This window comes from Panthera uncia, chromosome D4 (assembly GCF_023721935.1).
Source record: "Panthera uncia isolate 11264 chromosome D4, Puncia_PCG_1.0, whole genome shotgun sequence".
NCBI lineage: Eukaryota > Metazoa > Chordata > Mammalia > Carnivora > Felidae > Panthera > Panthera uncia.
In genome coordinates this window covers 5,928,041-5,944,285 of record NC_064807.1, presented here as the reverse complement: position 1 = coordinate 5,944,285, position 16,245 = coordinate 5,928,041, and the positions used below count along the sequence as shown (strand labels likewise).

Sequence of the window (16,245 nt, the reverse complement as noted above, 5' to 3'; positions counted from 1 at the left end):
CTTTCCTTTCCTTTCCTTTCCTTTCCTTTCCTTTCCTTTCCTTTCCTCCCTTTTCTTTCTTTCTTTCTTTCTTTCTTTCTTTCTTTCTTCCTTTCTTCCTTTCTTCCTTTCTTTCTTTCTTTCGTGTGATCATGGGTTGGGGTTGAAAGTTTTGTGATTGTAGCTGTGTGACATAATAGTGGCTTCTAGCTCTGACCCTCCAGTCCTAACACTAGTCCAGGACTGAACACTAAACTGTAGCTGGTATCCTTTAAGTTGTGTAAGAAGCTAACTTCTAGGATGTCAGCTTGCAGGGGATCAGTCTTACAGCCTTACTCTTACCTTTATGTTTAAAGGTTTGACTAGATGCTGGTTAAACATTGTCATATGTGATGTCGTGTACTTACCGTGGCACCATGGAGCAGTAACGTTAAGTTGTCCCAGCATTAATGATACTAAATTTGGTCACTTGTGTAAGAGCTGTATCTCTATTATAGAGGTATCGTTTTTGCTTGGAGGTCAGTGAGTAGCGTCTTACACATGAAAAAATCTCTCTCTTATAATGGTTTAATGAGAAATGGAAATACAAATAATTTAAACAATAGAGGCTTTATAGAATACATAAAAAGGTCAATTGTCATTCTGTAAGTGTTGGCTTAACACCAGTTTCTTGTAGAAATATTTGGACTCTCCTCACTGACTTGTTAGAGCTCAGCAACCCAAAGTTACCACATGATAGTTTCAGATGCAAAGCAAAAAGAAGTAAACACCTGCTAGCTACCTAATGCTATCTTTCAGCAAAGCGTCTAATTGGGCAGGTAGTCTGGAAAGATACCTATTTGCAGACATTTGACTTCTGACTAAGATGGAATAACAGATCAGATTTTCTCTCCCATATGGAGGGAAAAACAGACAAAAATATGAAACATGGCAGTATGAATTTGAGACATCGAGCACCAGTGGACACTGATCCCTGAAAGATGAGAAACAAATAAGAAAACTCTATAAATGCCTCAGCTTTAATTGCTTTGCATTTCCAGGCTGCAGCCTGAGGCCAAGACAGATCCTGGCAGATTCCCTGAGTTGAATTATGAGGAAGTGAGAATCTGGAGAGACCAGAGCAGCTAAGACTCAGGACAGACAGGCATAGGTGACAGAGTGGCACAAAGAGGGAACTCCAGAGAGCTGGAGAGGGTCTCTTTTGAGTATTAAATATGGAAAATAGAAAAAAGATCCACATCAGACATTGCTGAAGTAAATAATAATAAACGTAAAAACACAGCAAGAGAAATGATCCAAAATGAAACAGAAAAAGAGATTTAAAAACACAGCATCAGGGGTGACTGGGTGTCCCAGTCGGTTAAGCATCCGTCTTCGGCTCAGGTCATGATCTCACGGTTCGTGGGTTCGAGGCCCGCATCGGGCTTTGTGCTGACAGCTCAGAGCCTGGAGCCTGTTTCAGATTCTGTCTCCCTCTCTCTCTCTGCCCCTCCCCACTCATGCTTTGTCTCAAAAATAAACACTAAAGAAAAACAAAAACACACAGCATCAATGAGCTGTGGGTAACTCCAAGCGACCTGTTGCAGCAGGTATTTTATTTCGTCCCAGTCCTAATCCTTGGGAAGAGTTGACCTGGCTGGATATGGATCAGAACTGCTGTGGAAACCATCTGACTTGTACCACAAAAGAGCATGCATAAGTGCCAGAACATTCTGGCAGTCATGTACCTGTGTCGTCCTAATTTGTGCAAAAGCAGCCTTAGATTTAACAGTATTTTAAAACCAACATTTGTGTTAAATTTTTGATCTGAAAATAGTTTCATAAGCAAAAATAGTATTGTTTTATGATGATTATAGGTCAGTCTTGAAATGTAGCTTAGAAATAATATACAAAGTTTTAGCTTTGGTTTCTGGCCCTTCATAAATTTGATCCTTGTAAAGATTTCATAAATGAAATCATTATGTATACCATGTACATAAAAGAACACACATCGTGTGTGTAGATACAAAAAATGATATAGTACATAAAAATAATAAAATAAAAATCTGTATAAATTGCTGTCAGCATGAGGAATAGCACATTTCGAGGACCAGTAGGTCCCGTTTCTTCCTCTTCTTTAATACCCCCCTTCTCTACCAGTAGAGTGTGTGTGTCCATTAACTTTTTGTTGCATTTTTACCACAGATGTGTGTACTGTGTTTTGAATGTTTTTCACTGTATAGAAACAGAATTATACCAACACGTATGTGTCAGCTATCTATTTTAACGCACGTCAGTGCTGTGTGCTATACTCTTCTATGAGAATACTCCAGTGTATGCTTCTTTTCTCTTGCTGGACATTCAGACTGTTTCCATTTCTTTGCCTTTATACACAATGCTGTCATGAACATTGAGCATGCCTCTTGATAACATGGACAAGGATATTTCTGGGCTATGTTTAGAGGGAAAATTTACTGGGTTACAAATACACATTTCAGATTTATGAGACTGCAAATTATTTACAAAATGGTTTTAGTCTAGTTTACACTCTTACCAGCAGAACATAATCATTCCATAGTAATGCTTTCTATATTTGTATTTATCTTTTTTCATTAAAAGCTTGCTTATTTTTCACAGTGGTTCTGTACAGGTTTATACAATAGATAACACCACTGGAGCTATGCTGCTGTCTCATAAACTAGAGCTAACAGCAAAACAATATCCTGGTGAGTCCTTTTTATTTTCCTTCTTATTTTTAATTTTTAACGTGCAGGTAATGGTATGTGTAGCGATTGCAAATTTAAATAATGCATGCCATCGTTCAGATAGTGTTAAACCGTATAACAGTTTCTGTGTGGCTCAGGGACTTCCGTGTAGCTAGGGAGGCTCCTAAGGGTACTTTACCCTGTATAATCCTTCTCTGGACTTTGCTCTAGTCTCTTACCTGATTTCATTGCCTTTGTTGTTTTATGCCTTCCAATTCAATGTATTCATTCAGCAGATACCGATTGAATACCCACTGTAGGCCAGACAGTGTTCTAAATGGTAGATACACTGCAGTAAATAAAACAGTCTCTTTCTGAACCCCTTGTGGAGCCTGTAGGATTAAGTCTAAAGTCTTTGTCATTGGAAATACTTTGGACTGAACCTAACAGAAAACCCAACTTACTGTGGCTTAAATAAGATTTGTTTTCTCTAATAGGAAGAAACCCAAAGTTTAGCTGCTTCTGGCCTTCATCTGGCCTTTCCTCCGTGGTCGCATGCAGCTTCTGAGCTCCTGACATTACTGCTGCGTTTGATTCAAGGAGAAAGGAGGAAACGGCGTATTTGTTTTTTGATCAGGAAAGCGAAAGCTTTCTTAGGAGCATTTTCCTCTCCTACCTGCTCCAGCTATCTTCTCTTCACATCTAATTGGCTATAATTAGGGGTGCCTGGGTAGCTCAGTCGGCTGAGCATCCCACTTCTGATCAGGTTATGGTCTCAGTTTGTGGGTTTAAGCCCCACATCAGGTTCTGTGCTGACAGCTCAGATCCTGGAGCCTGCTTCAGATTCTATGTCTCCCTCTCTGCCTGCCCCTCCCCGGCTTACACTCAGTCTCTCTCTCCCTCAAAAATAAATAAACATTAAAAAAGTTTTTGTTTAATCGGCTATAATTATGTCACATTAGCTACCTTAGGATTTTCCAAGCCTTTAGGCAGAAGTGGGCAATGGAGAGCTTCAGTATGGAAACAGATATTTGATTAACTCCTCATCAGTATCTACCCCATATGCGGCATGTAAGGTCTTCTGCCAAATACTTCTGGCATTATTTCTTGGTTCCCTCTGCCCTTTGTGTCTCCATAATTTTGCCACAGTAACTCTATGTTAAAAGAAATACCAAAAGTTCTGTTTATAAAGTCGTTAGGTCTAAACCCTAGTAGCATTTTCAAAAAATAATACTCATAAATGGAAAGAAAAATAGTATTTTATTATTACTCTTCAACACTGTTTTTGGGGTGCCTGTGTGGTTCATTCAGTTAAATATCCGACTCTTGATTTTGTCCTAGGTCTTGATCTCACGGTTCATGAAATTGAGCCCCTCGTCGGGCTCTGCACTGACAACATGGAGCCTGCTTGGGATTCTCTCTCTCTCCCTCTCTCTCTGCCTCCCCCACTTGTGTGTGCATGCTTGCTCTCGCTCGTCCTTGCTCTCTCTCTCAAAAGTAAATCTTAAAAAATCATTGATTTTTACCAATAGGATGTCTGTGCCTATTGGACACTGTACAATTTCTCAAACCTTGGAATGAGATCGGGTATGTTCACCCATAATTCCTGTTCCACATTGATTTTCACAGGACACTTTTTCTGCAGCAACTCCTAAAAAGCCATCTTCACCAAGAGGTAACATCATCAAAGTAAATGTAGCACAATCTAATGTTGCAGCTGTGAACTACCTGGATCTAATAGTTCACATCATGTACAACAGATCCTATGTATAGCACTGTATTTTCTCTGGAAGATGATCTCATGTAACCCCCTGTGAGTTTTCTGCAGTGCTCTGGAGTACTGGGGTACCCTGCCCATAGACTAGCAACTGCAGGCTTCCACTTTACCAAACTACCTACAGATTCTTGAGAGTCAGTCAGCCTTTGTCTCATATTGTTCTCTGTACCTGAAATGTCCCATGTTTCTCTATGGAGGGAATATATTGGTCTTTCAAGATACAGCTCAAGTGAAATTTCTTTCTGAACTAGATACAATACCATTCCCTCTTGTGCCCCGATATAGTTTGCATATCACATCTTGTTATTGATAATGCTTTATTGAACTTATTAGTGTACGGGTCTTTGTTTCTACTAGGCTCAGTGTCGAAGTGTAGGATATATCTGTCTCTTTGCACCACGCTAGTTCAGTTTATTGAGAGGCACATAGTTAACAAATGTGATGAACAAAGCAATATGTTTTTAAGCCAGTCTCCTTTGCAGGATTGTATTTAACAGGCAGTAGAATCTCATGACTACATGTCTCGTGATTTGATACTGTGCTCCCATTAGTAATTGGGAGCCTTTTTCCAAACTGTGTTCTGTTCCTCTCCCAGATTTAGATATGCTCCCATGTTAAGAATAATTGTTATATAACTATACAAACTTCTCTGATGTTTGGATCAGAAAAAAAATGTCAAAAAAAATTGAGGCACCCATCTAAATGTAATCTAATAATAAAAATCTGATTAGCCTCAAGGAGGAAGCTAAGGTATCTGATGTCAAAATCTCAGGAAGCATTAAAATATGTAACTGTTAATGTTGACTTAGTGCTACCCACATGTATATCAATATTTTTGCCCATCATTTCTTACAAGATCTCATACCTTCAATTTGAGACCATTTTCTGTCTGTAGTACATCCTTTTGAATTTCCTTAAAAACTTCGTGATGATAAACCCAATTTTTTCTTTTGCCTGAAAATGTATTTTGCCCTTGTAATTTAATTATGGTTTAATTTGTTACACAGTTTTGGATTGACAGTTACTGTGTCTATGTACATTGAAGTTCGAGTACCATTTGGTTTCACTGTTGCTATTAGGAAGTCTCTGGTCCAGTTGTAGTTCCTTTTCAGGAGATTGGCTCTTTTCCCTGTAGATACTTTTAAGATTTTCTCTTTGTCTCTGAGGTGGTTTCACTGTGATTGGGAAGGTGAAGAATTTTCTAAATTTTTTTCATTTTTTTTTTTAAATCTTGCTTGAGATTCAGGCGTGCTGGATCTGAGGATTCAACTGTTCTGGAAACCACTATCTCTGTAAATACTGCCTCTTTAATCTCTTTTTCTGGGAATTTAATCAGACTTACGTTGCACTTTTTTTTTTTTTTTTTTTACATTTTTTTTAACCTGCCTTTTAATATTTTTCATTTCTTTTTTTGTTTCTCTGGATTGTATTCTAGAAAAATTTTCCATACCTATCTTTGAGTACAGTAATTCTCTTTTCATTTATGCTTAATAGTCTACTTAATGTGTCTACTTTAAATATTGTCTTTTTTATTTCCAGAGGGTTTACTTAGCTCTTTTCTAATCTGTATGCATTCTGCCCCTGGTTTCAATGTTTTCTCATTTCTTTAGATAGTAAAAAAAAAAAATGGTTTTTGTATTCTTTGTTAATCTCAGTATCTGAAACCTTTCTGAGTTTGTTTCTACTGCTTTAGTTCTTTGGGTTCTTACTAGTTTGTTTATATATTTTAGGATTTTTGATTGAGAGCTGGTTAATTTTCTTCAAACCTAATTGTTTGAATGCTTTGCGACCTAAATTGAATTTGAGTTTTTGCAGAGAGGATTTGTATGTGTTCATGGCCGATTACCTGGGAGTACTACATCAGTCTGGAACCCTTAGCATTATATTCTCTGTTTGAAATTTTTCTGGACCCATTCAAGTTGCACAAATTATACATCAGAGGACTGACTTGTGATTGCAGATTCTCAGAGGAAGAATCTTTATTTTCCGCTCACGGACAAACGTGAAAGTGTCCCTTGCTGTTTCTTTACCTTCCACATGGTAGCTTCTCTTTCTTCCTTGTACTGGGAATGTCGCCCCTGCAGCCCCTCCCATCATGTAGATATCTTCTCTTAGATGCCCTGCCTTGGCCAGGCTCTAAGCTTTATCTCCTGTCCCCCATATGCTTTGAGTCATCAGAAGTGGAAGTCAGGGTCTTTTGGGTTTGGCGGAAAAATTCAGGGCAAAATGACTTGATACACTCACCTCCCAGTATTTTCAGTTGTTTTGAGGTGTTTACTCTATTTAATTTTGTAGTTGTTTCAGTGTGGAGAGTCATTTAAGGTGTCTAATTTGCTATACTGTCAGAAATAGAAATTTGCTCTGTAACTTGTTATCTTTCTTATCAGATAACCTTTAAAGGCTTGCATGTATTTTTTTCTCTAAAGACAGATTTACAACCTGCAAGAGCAGGGTGATGTGTATTTTGATTGTGGTTTCTGGCCCTTTTACCTCTGTATCCTTTTTATCCATACTTAAGTTTTCCTGCCCAGTAGCTTCCAGCCGCGTGTGGCTGTTTTTATTAAAAAATTAAAATTGGGGGCACCTGGATGGCTCAGTCAGTTGAGTGTCTGACTTGGGCTCAGGTCATGATCTTGGAGTTTGTGAGTTTCAGCCCTTCATCGGGCTCGCTGCTGTCAGTGCAGAGCCTGCTTTGGATCCTCTGTGTCTCTCTCTTTCTCTCTGCCCCTCCCCCTCTTACATCCTCTCTCTCTTTCTCAAAAATAAATATTTTTAAAAATCTTGAAAAAAATTAAAATTTAAAAAATTAATTTAAAAATTTAAATAAAAAAATCTATTTCTTCAGTTGCATTGTCACATTTAAACGTTCAGTAGCCACCTGTAGCGAGAGGCTACATGTTAGACCAAGAAAATATGAACATTTCCATCACTGCAGGAAGTGCTCCTGCCTGCTTCTGTAGGACAACACTGTATTGAGTTCTTCCATTTTTCTGTTTTCTCAGGTGCTTTTAATGCAGTCTCTCCCGTTGGTTACCTACAGACTTGAATTAAATAACCTTAGGCTATAAACCTGCTTAAGTAAGACTTTGGGAGACTGGAGCCTCCTGCATCTTGAGCAGAGACCAGCTTCCTTGTTTCCTTCCGGCTCCAGTGGCTGAGGTTCACAAGCTATAGCTTCAGGGGTCAGTTCTGACTCTCAGACTGATGCTGGCCTCTGACCCCTTCTTTGTCTTTCTATAGGATGGGAACCCCAACCCTCTCATCACTGCTGGTCTCATTCCATCCTTCTCTGTATTTTCAACCTTTCTCCCCGCCCTCCTTCTGACCCTTTCCTCTTACCCCAGGTACTAACCAGTCTCTTTTTAGGGTTTCTCTTTTCTTTTGGCTTCTGCGGCTGACTCTTTTTTGGAAGTTTAACTCTGTAACAGAATGTCTCTGGATTACTTTCTTAATATTTCTCTCAATATGCAGATTATCATGATCTATGTTCATTGTAGGTTACCAGCTAGATAAATTTCCTGTAATCCTGCCACCTGAAGATTAGGCAGCCACCATTAATGTATTGTTCTAGGTCTCTGCAGCTAGATTTTAGTATTTGTATGATTAATATGTGTATAATGCTTGGAAAATAGGTATGCCTATTATATGCATATGTGTATATATTTTAAGTGGGGTAATAGGAATACTGTTCATAACCTATCCTTTTCAGTCAACATTAACATCCTTTTATGATTGTAAATACTCCTATTTTTTCTCTTGCACATGGAATTGCTTTCATTTAGTAAACTTCAGTTTGATTCTTCTTGGTTTGGTTTTAAACTTCTCCCCTGTTGTAAAGTACGCTAATAAGATGTTTCTTCTGTATATTCCCATTTATTTTTCATCTGCACAAGTCACATGGTTATTCATTATGGTGGGGATTGCTAATGTGAGGATTCAAATACAGGCAGAAGGGTGTCCTCTATGTTAACCAAGCCTCTTCTCTATAGGCTAAAATCTGTATGCCCTGCCCCCCCCCCCTTGGTAGCAGATCTACCCTGTTTTATAGCAAAAATGTGTTAATGCTGCAAATGAAAAGAATTTTAATTTTAAAATGATACTATAGCTGGTTTTGGATTGCTGATGGGAAACACTAGCATGTTTCATTTAACTACAGTAAAGAAACTTGGACTTTACTGCGCAGTGAAATTATATATTGGATTGAAAGAACAATTATTAGTTAAGATATCAACACCTGGAGTACTCAAGCCGGAATTTACCTACCTAATCCTAATACAAGATTAAACCTCAATTTATTTTAACTTGGATCCCTCTGATACTGCCAGTGGATCACGAAGATAGTGGTACAGCGTTATTTTACATCTTAAAACACCTTATACTTTGCAGAGTACTTTGACCTTCAGTTTTGAATTGTTCAAGAGAAATACTGCCTCCATTTTACAGGAACTGAATTGCCCAAAGCCAAAGACTTGTAAAACTACATACACAGTTGTAGTTATTCAAGCTAATAGTGGCCCCAGACGGCTCTCCCCTCTTTTGAAGTATGTGGCGCTTAAGTTCTGCTTGGATCAGGTCAAGGCTACTGGCCTTACTTATTTTAAGTGACCTTAAATGAGTAGGATTTGTCTCATTATTTGAAACAGACATGTCTTTCTGTTCATTTCAACTTGGAAAAATTACTGAGTGTTTCTGAAGGAATCTTTCATTTTTAACTTTTCACAATTTCTTAACAGATATTTGGAACAAAACAGGAGCTGTTAAATTGGTCAGATGGTCTCCTGACAATAGTGTTGTAATAGTGACCTGGGAAAATGGAGGCCTATCTTTATGGAGTGTGTTTGGAGCCCAGCTGATTTGTACACTCGGAGGAGACTTTGCGTGAGTCAAAGACAAGTTTTAGATAAAGCAACTCCAGAAGATACACACACACAGAAATGTTGTGTCACGCAGCTACCTTTCTTCCATATTTGACTCTTAACCCCAAAACAGTATGTAAGGTTCAGAATTAATTTGTCACAACGTACTGATTGTCCAAACATCCATTCTTTTAAAACTCATTGTTCATTCAGTAAAAATGCATTTGTTTGTTGAACCCCTATTGTGTATGTGATAGCATGTTGGGTTCCAGGATAAATCCGTTCTAGTTTTGCCTTCAGGTATCTAATGATCCTCTAAGAGCAGTAAGCCATGGACATAAGTAACTAGTAGGAAATGGAAAATCACTATCCTTTTGGGTTGATGTAGGTTAACCCAGTGGGTTATCTCTGCCCGCACCATATGATACTTTTTGAACCTTAGTCCTGACAAAATGAATACACCTTCACAAATTGCCTGACCCTGTCATGAAGTTATTCAGGACCTGAAAAATTGTGTCCCGGTGATATACCTTAGTGTATTAACCAGCACTCTAATATTTCATGCATTATTATGTATTTCTATTTTAAAGGAACAAAATACAAAATAAATTTTAGTTTTAAAAAAACTAAAGCCAAATATTATATGTAATAGAAGATTCTTTTTGAGTTTCTGTTCTGTTTCAGTTATAGGTCTGATGGTACCAAAAAAGATCCCCTTAAGATCAACTCTATGGTGAGTACTGTCTATAAAATATTACTGTAGTGTGAAAAACTTGGATTTTTCTAATTCCTTTTTTTCCCTCCTCTTGGCCTTATAAAATTACAAAGCTGTTTTAATCTCAGCAGGCTCTTGGACAGTTCTCACTTTGTAAAAGTATTTTTTAAAATCAGGCTGCCCGATTTTAAATACTTGGTTTTGCTTACATATGTCTAGCAAGCCCCTGTCATCTTTGTGAACGTAGTGATATTCAAAGGCTTTTGCCTTTCCAAAGCCTCAATTCCTATGTGACTCACTAGCACCCACTTCTCATGGCCTCTTTTCTTCTAACATGAAGTGAAATGCTCATTGGGTGGTTTTCCTGTAGGATTTGGACATTTTTTGAACATATTTTTAAAACTTTCCGCAGATGTCTGTCAAGAGCATTAAAGTCCCTGTTGTAACAATATTTTTATTCACTACATATTTTCAAGAGTTTCCATAGAAAGCAGTGGGGTGTAACTCTTATCTTTACATAAGCACATTTTGTGATGTAGCCCTTCTGGGCACCATCTTTGGGAAATTAATGGCTATGAGGCATATTCACTGCCTTTCTCTCTCACTCCACAGAGGAAGGCATTTTTGATTTCGGGCTTCTTGAAAAGTTAAAACCACCATGGTTGCCTTGAGTAGTGGTTCCCGGTCTTTTACCATCAAGGACCCCATTTGCTGTCTCTCTCCACTCCATATTTTAAAATAGTTTTTGAACAAATGATTTCGGTGACTGCCCATCAGTGCTTCCGAATGGCATGCACCAGCCAGTGTTTAGCCTCACTAAATTGATATTTTAATCACACACTAGGAATCTAAGCATTTTAGTTAGCTGTTCAGCTCTTACTGTGGAAGAGGAAAACTTCTATTAAGCTTTTGAAATTAAGCAACAATGTATTGTCCCCCTACTATTTTCTTGACCTTGTAGATTGCGATTCACTAATCTCCAAAACAAAAAACTAAAAAACTATCTTGGGATATAGTTACAGAATATTAAAATTGACTGGGCCTGGGGAGTTTATTTGAACCTTCTCCTTTTATAGAGGAAGAAACTTAGACCCTGAGAAAACCAAGTGTCTTGGCCAAGGTCATACAGCAGAATGGCCACTAGGCTGTAATGGGAAGCTTCCTATCCAGTGTTGCTTGCTCTGTACAAGATGCGTCTGTTTTGGGTGCTTCTTTGTCAAGTTTCAGCTGGGTCACATGGATCTTGCTCTGCCAGGAATTTCTTTGTATTTGAGAAGCAGTTAAGTTATTGGAGAAGTTATAAAGAGCAGTAGGCATTTCTCAGGATTTGGAGCTAAGATTGGTATCCAGTGTTTTCAGTCTTCCAGGTAGAGAGCAGCAGTGGTGGTTTCCACTGGAGAGAGCCAAGATGTAGCAGGTGTGGGTAGGATTCCTGTCTGTGTTGTTTCTCATAGTTTTTCCAACCTTTGGAAGTCATTAGTAATGCTGTTATTGGTTATTTCAGGATTTGGACATTTGAAGTTAAGAAAGGATAAGAAACTTTTTATTGTCTTGATTTTTCTTCCCCCTTCTTCTCTCCAAGAGCTGGGGTGCAGAAGGCTATCACCTCTGGGTAATCAGCGGATTTGGTGCTCAAAGTACTGAAATTGAGTCTGACTCCAAGAGTATAGTTAAACAGCCTGGCATTCTGCTATTTCAGTTTATCAAGAGTGTACTCACTGTAAACCCTTGTATGGTAAGTTTTTTCAGTTAAAACCGTTTATTTTAGTGGCTTTCAAAGTAGACTATCAAGATTCTTCTTCTAAAATTGGTGTATTATCTTCTTCAGTATATAGTTTTTGTGATTCTTATGTTTCTTTTTAATAACTTACACAAAAATTTTACTTCTGAGCAGCTTTTGTTTTTTGATTTTTTAAAAATAGGATCATAAGCAATTTGAGGGAAAGCAATGTATGCAGATTTACTTGAGTAACGTAATTTAGTCTTTATTTGACTAGAAATTCCCAAAGTGTGCTCCATAAGGCACAGTTTTTAAGAAATAGCAATAGCAGTTAGGATAAGGGAAAGTCTGTCATCATGTAAGTGAAATAAAGACTTAAAACTACAGAGATTTCTTATTGTAGGCTCTCAATGTGAAATGTGCATCATGAAAATCCCAGAGTCGGTGTACGAAAAAGAATGTTTCCCAAGCCAATTTAACTATGAATTTTCAAGAACACTTTGAAGAAAATATGCCTAGAAACCTGCTTTGGGAAACACTGCCCCAAATTATAATATGAACTCCTCATGTTTTATTAATCTGAAATAACATATTCTATATTGTTAATGTATAATAATAGTATATGTTACATGTTAGAAGTGCATACGTTGGTATCTGCCACTAATGGATTTTTAAGCATTCGGTACAACCAGTTTCTAAACGAAATTTACAATTATAGTACATTGAGAAAGAATATGACGGTAGTCTGGATCTGAGATTTCATTACTGTAGTTGCAGAACAAAGATCCCCAGAAAAACAGGAACAGAGTAATTCTTCCTCCCCTCCCCCATCCCAATTTATAATTTAAAGGCAAATTTTTGAGTTTTCTGTGAAGACCGCATCTGGACTGCCGTGGAAAGCTGAGAGGCTGAGGTGCTGTTCTGTCTGATGGAGTGGTCAGTGAATAGTAGGCCCACATTTGAGAGTACTGGCCTTCTGATGGAAAACCAGGGCATAATCACCAAGAGTAGAAATTACCTTATTTGTCTAAATATTGTCAGAACCCGGCACAGTCCTTGGCACTCACCAAGCATTTACCCAAGTGATTATTGAATTAATTGTTCTGAACCAGGACCACAGACTTGGGCTACTCTTCCCTTGGGCTACAACCGTTCAGCATCCAGTTATCCCCATTCGTAATCACCTTCTTCTTGCCATATGGGCACATGGTGAACATATACCCACAAACTGTTTGACCAGATACATTTTCTTGCCACCATTCATGAGATATTTTATGTGAAACTTGTTTGTATATAATGAGTAGTTCACTTTTCATTTGGAAAATCCCTCCTAGCATTGCCATTTTGGAGCAGTAATAAAGGACACTACCGTGTAGCAGTTGTAAACCAGGTCATATTCTGGAGTCTACATAATAAAACAGACTGTAGCACAGATTTTGTTTACACTGGGAAGTAATCACGAAACTGTTACCTGTTCCCTTTGAATATAACAGTGCATGAGATCATTACGTAGTTGTGTCCTCAGTGAGTAAAATCTGCATTGAGAAACATGGCACATTTCCTAGGATAAGACTAAATCAATGTATTAACGTGCTTTCCTTTACCTGATACAGAGGTGTTTTTATTGGCTTTCCTCCTTTACCCTCTTCTTCCCTTCTCCCTCATCCAGAGTAACCAGGAGCAAGTGCTGCTTCAGGGGGAGGATCGATTGTACTTGAACTGTGGAGAGGCCTCACAAACCCAGCACGCCAGGGGTTCCTCGGCGCACCCTGAGCATAAGGCTGCTGGGGCCAAAAGCCCCTTTGCAGATAGCGGTGTAGAGTCTCCGGGTTTAAGCACTTTGCTTGGACATCGGCATTGGCATGTGGTGCAGGTAAGTCTTCAGTTACTGTTGGCTGTTGACGTAGTCCTTGCTAAGGTAACACCTGGAGCAGAGTTAAATTTCTTCTGTTCCTTTGGAAAATTGAGAAGCTTTTTAACCTTTTTGACTGTCACATCTCTCTTCTGCTTTTCTGTCTTGTCGTCTTCTTTTCTTGCCACTGATGTAGCGTGGTCCCCACTGTGTTGAGCCCACGAGCAGCTAACAGTTCCCCAGACTGCAGATGTGTGCTTTGCCCTCTGAAGGAGCAAAACTTTATACAGCTGTCAGCCTTTTTGTTTTCTTTTTTGGTGTAAATTCAGCTTTGCAGATTTGCATAGGCAAAAGTGTAGTGATTTCATGGAAAGGGACAGTGTCCATTAGGACCCTGTGCCGCTGACCTGTAGTCCTGATGAATACATGTCTGGGTTAACTGCCTGACTTTGAACCCAAATTGCAGACTTCCATTCACACTCTAGAACCTTATTATCAATAATAGTATTATTACGTAAATCTTGTTCCAAATTACTTATTCTGGTATAACTTTTAAATTAGCAGTTTCTTTGAATAATTCTGATAAACTGGGATTTAACATGGAAATTAATTCTGAATTTTGACACCAAATAAAATTAATTTTAGTAAATCAACAAGTTGGAGTCTCTTGAAAGAAACTTGCTACACAATTTTGTAAGTCCCGAATGTTTTCTTTCCCCTTCTGATACCAAAGTGTCTTCAGTACATCAACAGTGACTCTTGGATTAGCTTCCTTTAGTCAGGTGCTATTTCCACAGTTCTTTGCGCTCCTTCTCCATTCTGTACTTTTACTCTCGTAGCTTGTTCAGTTCCCGTGGTATTTTCAGTTGACTTTGAGTGGAGATAATGAGAGACAGAAGAGTGGTCATTGTATGAGGCGTTGAAGGAATGTCTCCTGCACTAGCCTGTGGTACACACTAAAAGAGAATGTGTTTAACTTACATTAATAAATTCATAAAATCAAACAGTGTGTGTACCATTTTATAATTAGTAACAATTATAAAATAAAACTGCATCAGCTACTTCCTTGACTAAAATTTTCCACTGCTCCCTTCTCTCTTATAGCCATTTCTCTGCTATTTTCATTTCCCCATACTTTGAACTATTCATTCTACACTGACCTAGCATCAATGCCAGTTCTGCCTAGCCAGGTCTGTGTTGCCAGAGAGCCAAGTAGAGCAGAGGATCAAAGAAGGTAGGTCTGGAACTCAAAAATCCGTCAGGCAATAAATAACAAAAATTGAATTTCCTTCCAGCTCAAAAATTCAGTGATTCTGTGATTCTTAGCTATCTATGAATTATCCCATATTAGTAGCACATACACTGATTTTACCACTTTAGACAAAGTAGGTACTAGGAAGATTCTTTTGTCATTTTGTTAGCCATCTAAAATATTCAGAAAGATGGACTTTAGCTTTACCCAGTTCTTGGTTTTTTTTTTTTTATTTAAAACTAATAAAAATAATGTCAGAGTTCTAGTCACAAAAACAATTAAGTTGTAATAGACTCATAGAATTTTTAGAGCTGGAAGGACCTTAGAGATTGTGTAGTCCAACTGGATTTTATACATGAAGAAACTGAGGCTCAGAGAAGTTAGGTGACTTGCCCAAGGTCACACAGCAGAGTAGTGTCAGACTTAAACTTACCATAATACAAAATTAAAGTAACAATCTAACTTATTTTAACACCTCTAGGTATTAAATGTTGAATCATATACTGTTGACCTTGAACCAAGATCTAGAATGTGTCTGTTTGGCAGTGTTTCGTTATGATTTGCCCTGAACTTTGTTGGCTGGCCCTCTAGCCAGATGAGTCAGTGCAGCATATGCAGGAATTTTGGCGTGGCAGCTTATGGTGTTCATATAACGTAATGCTTTACCTCCCGGGCTTTTAGCCATGAGTAATGATTCCCTGAAGAAACATGGGTACCTGTTTAATTCCCTCTCCAACATACGCTCTTCTCTGGCATAAGTGCCCACAGCCTCTATCAAAGTGACGTTGTTTATGTGATCTATACTTTGTATTCTTCTTAGACAGCTTAGAGGTCATCAAATGAGCTCCAAGTAATTCTGTCTCTCTGTCTGTTCCTCATCTAGACCGCTGGACTTGTTGCTTATTTAGGCCTTCTACCTTGTACTTGTTGGTCTCCTGATCAGAAGATTCAGTGTTAAATATGCTTTTCCTTTCACTTAACACACGTGCACACTTGCCAGCAGTTCGGTTAGTGGCTGGTGGTAGGGATGGTGCTTTTCTTGTGTGTGTTTTTTTTTTAAATGTAGTTTTCCTGTCTACGGATTTTAAAAACTTTGAAAGTTGTTGGTTGACAAATGGAGCACAAATAGTGTGAAATTAAAACGACAACAGCATCCTTGTGCTTTTAGGGTACATTCCTTCTTGGACTGCCATTTATTTTTACACCCAGTACGTTGTGTGATACAAACATTTTTTTCTGAAAGGCGCATGAATCGTTACCATCCACTGTTCTGAAATGGTGGTTTCATAGTTAACCTGGCTAATGACTCTTTGGAAAAAAATAGGCTTCACAAAATATGCTAGGGATATCAACAGAGAGGATTTTATTTTATTTTATTTTATTTTATTTTATTTTATTTTATTTTATTTT

At 38.2% G+C, this 16,245-nt stretch overlaps 1 protein-coding gene across 4 annotated transcripts in view; it reads left to right on the top strand.

The window, feature by feature from the left end:
• The window catches only part of RIC1 (RIC1 homolog, RAB6A GEF complex partner 1), a 145,979-nt gene that overhangs the window by 105,549 nt on the left and 24,185 nt on the right, over positions 1 to 16,245 (top strand). For all 4 annotated transcript variants that reach the window (XR_007460117.1, XM_049642053.1, XM_049641944.1 and 1 more), the window contains 5 exons: positions 2,596 to 2,684; positions 9,174 to 9,318; positions 9,981 to 10,029; positions 11,594 to 11,746; positions 13,401 to 13,604. Coding sequence is in view for 3 of the 4 variants with exons in the window: in XM_049642053.1 (XP_049498010.1) it covers positions 2,596 to 2,684; positions 9,174 to 9,318; positions 9,981 to 10,029; positions 11,594 to 11,746; positions 13,401 to 13,604 (640 nt within the window). In the remaining variant the exon portion in view is untranslated. The remainder of the gene's footprint in view (positions 1 to 2,595; positions 2,685 to 9,173; positions 9,319 to 9,980; positions 10,030 to 11,593; positions 11,747 to 13,400; positions 13,605 to 16,245) is intronic.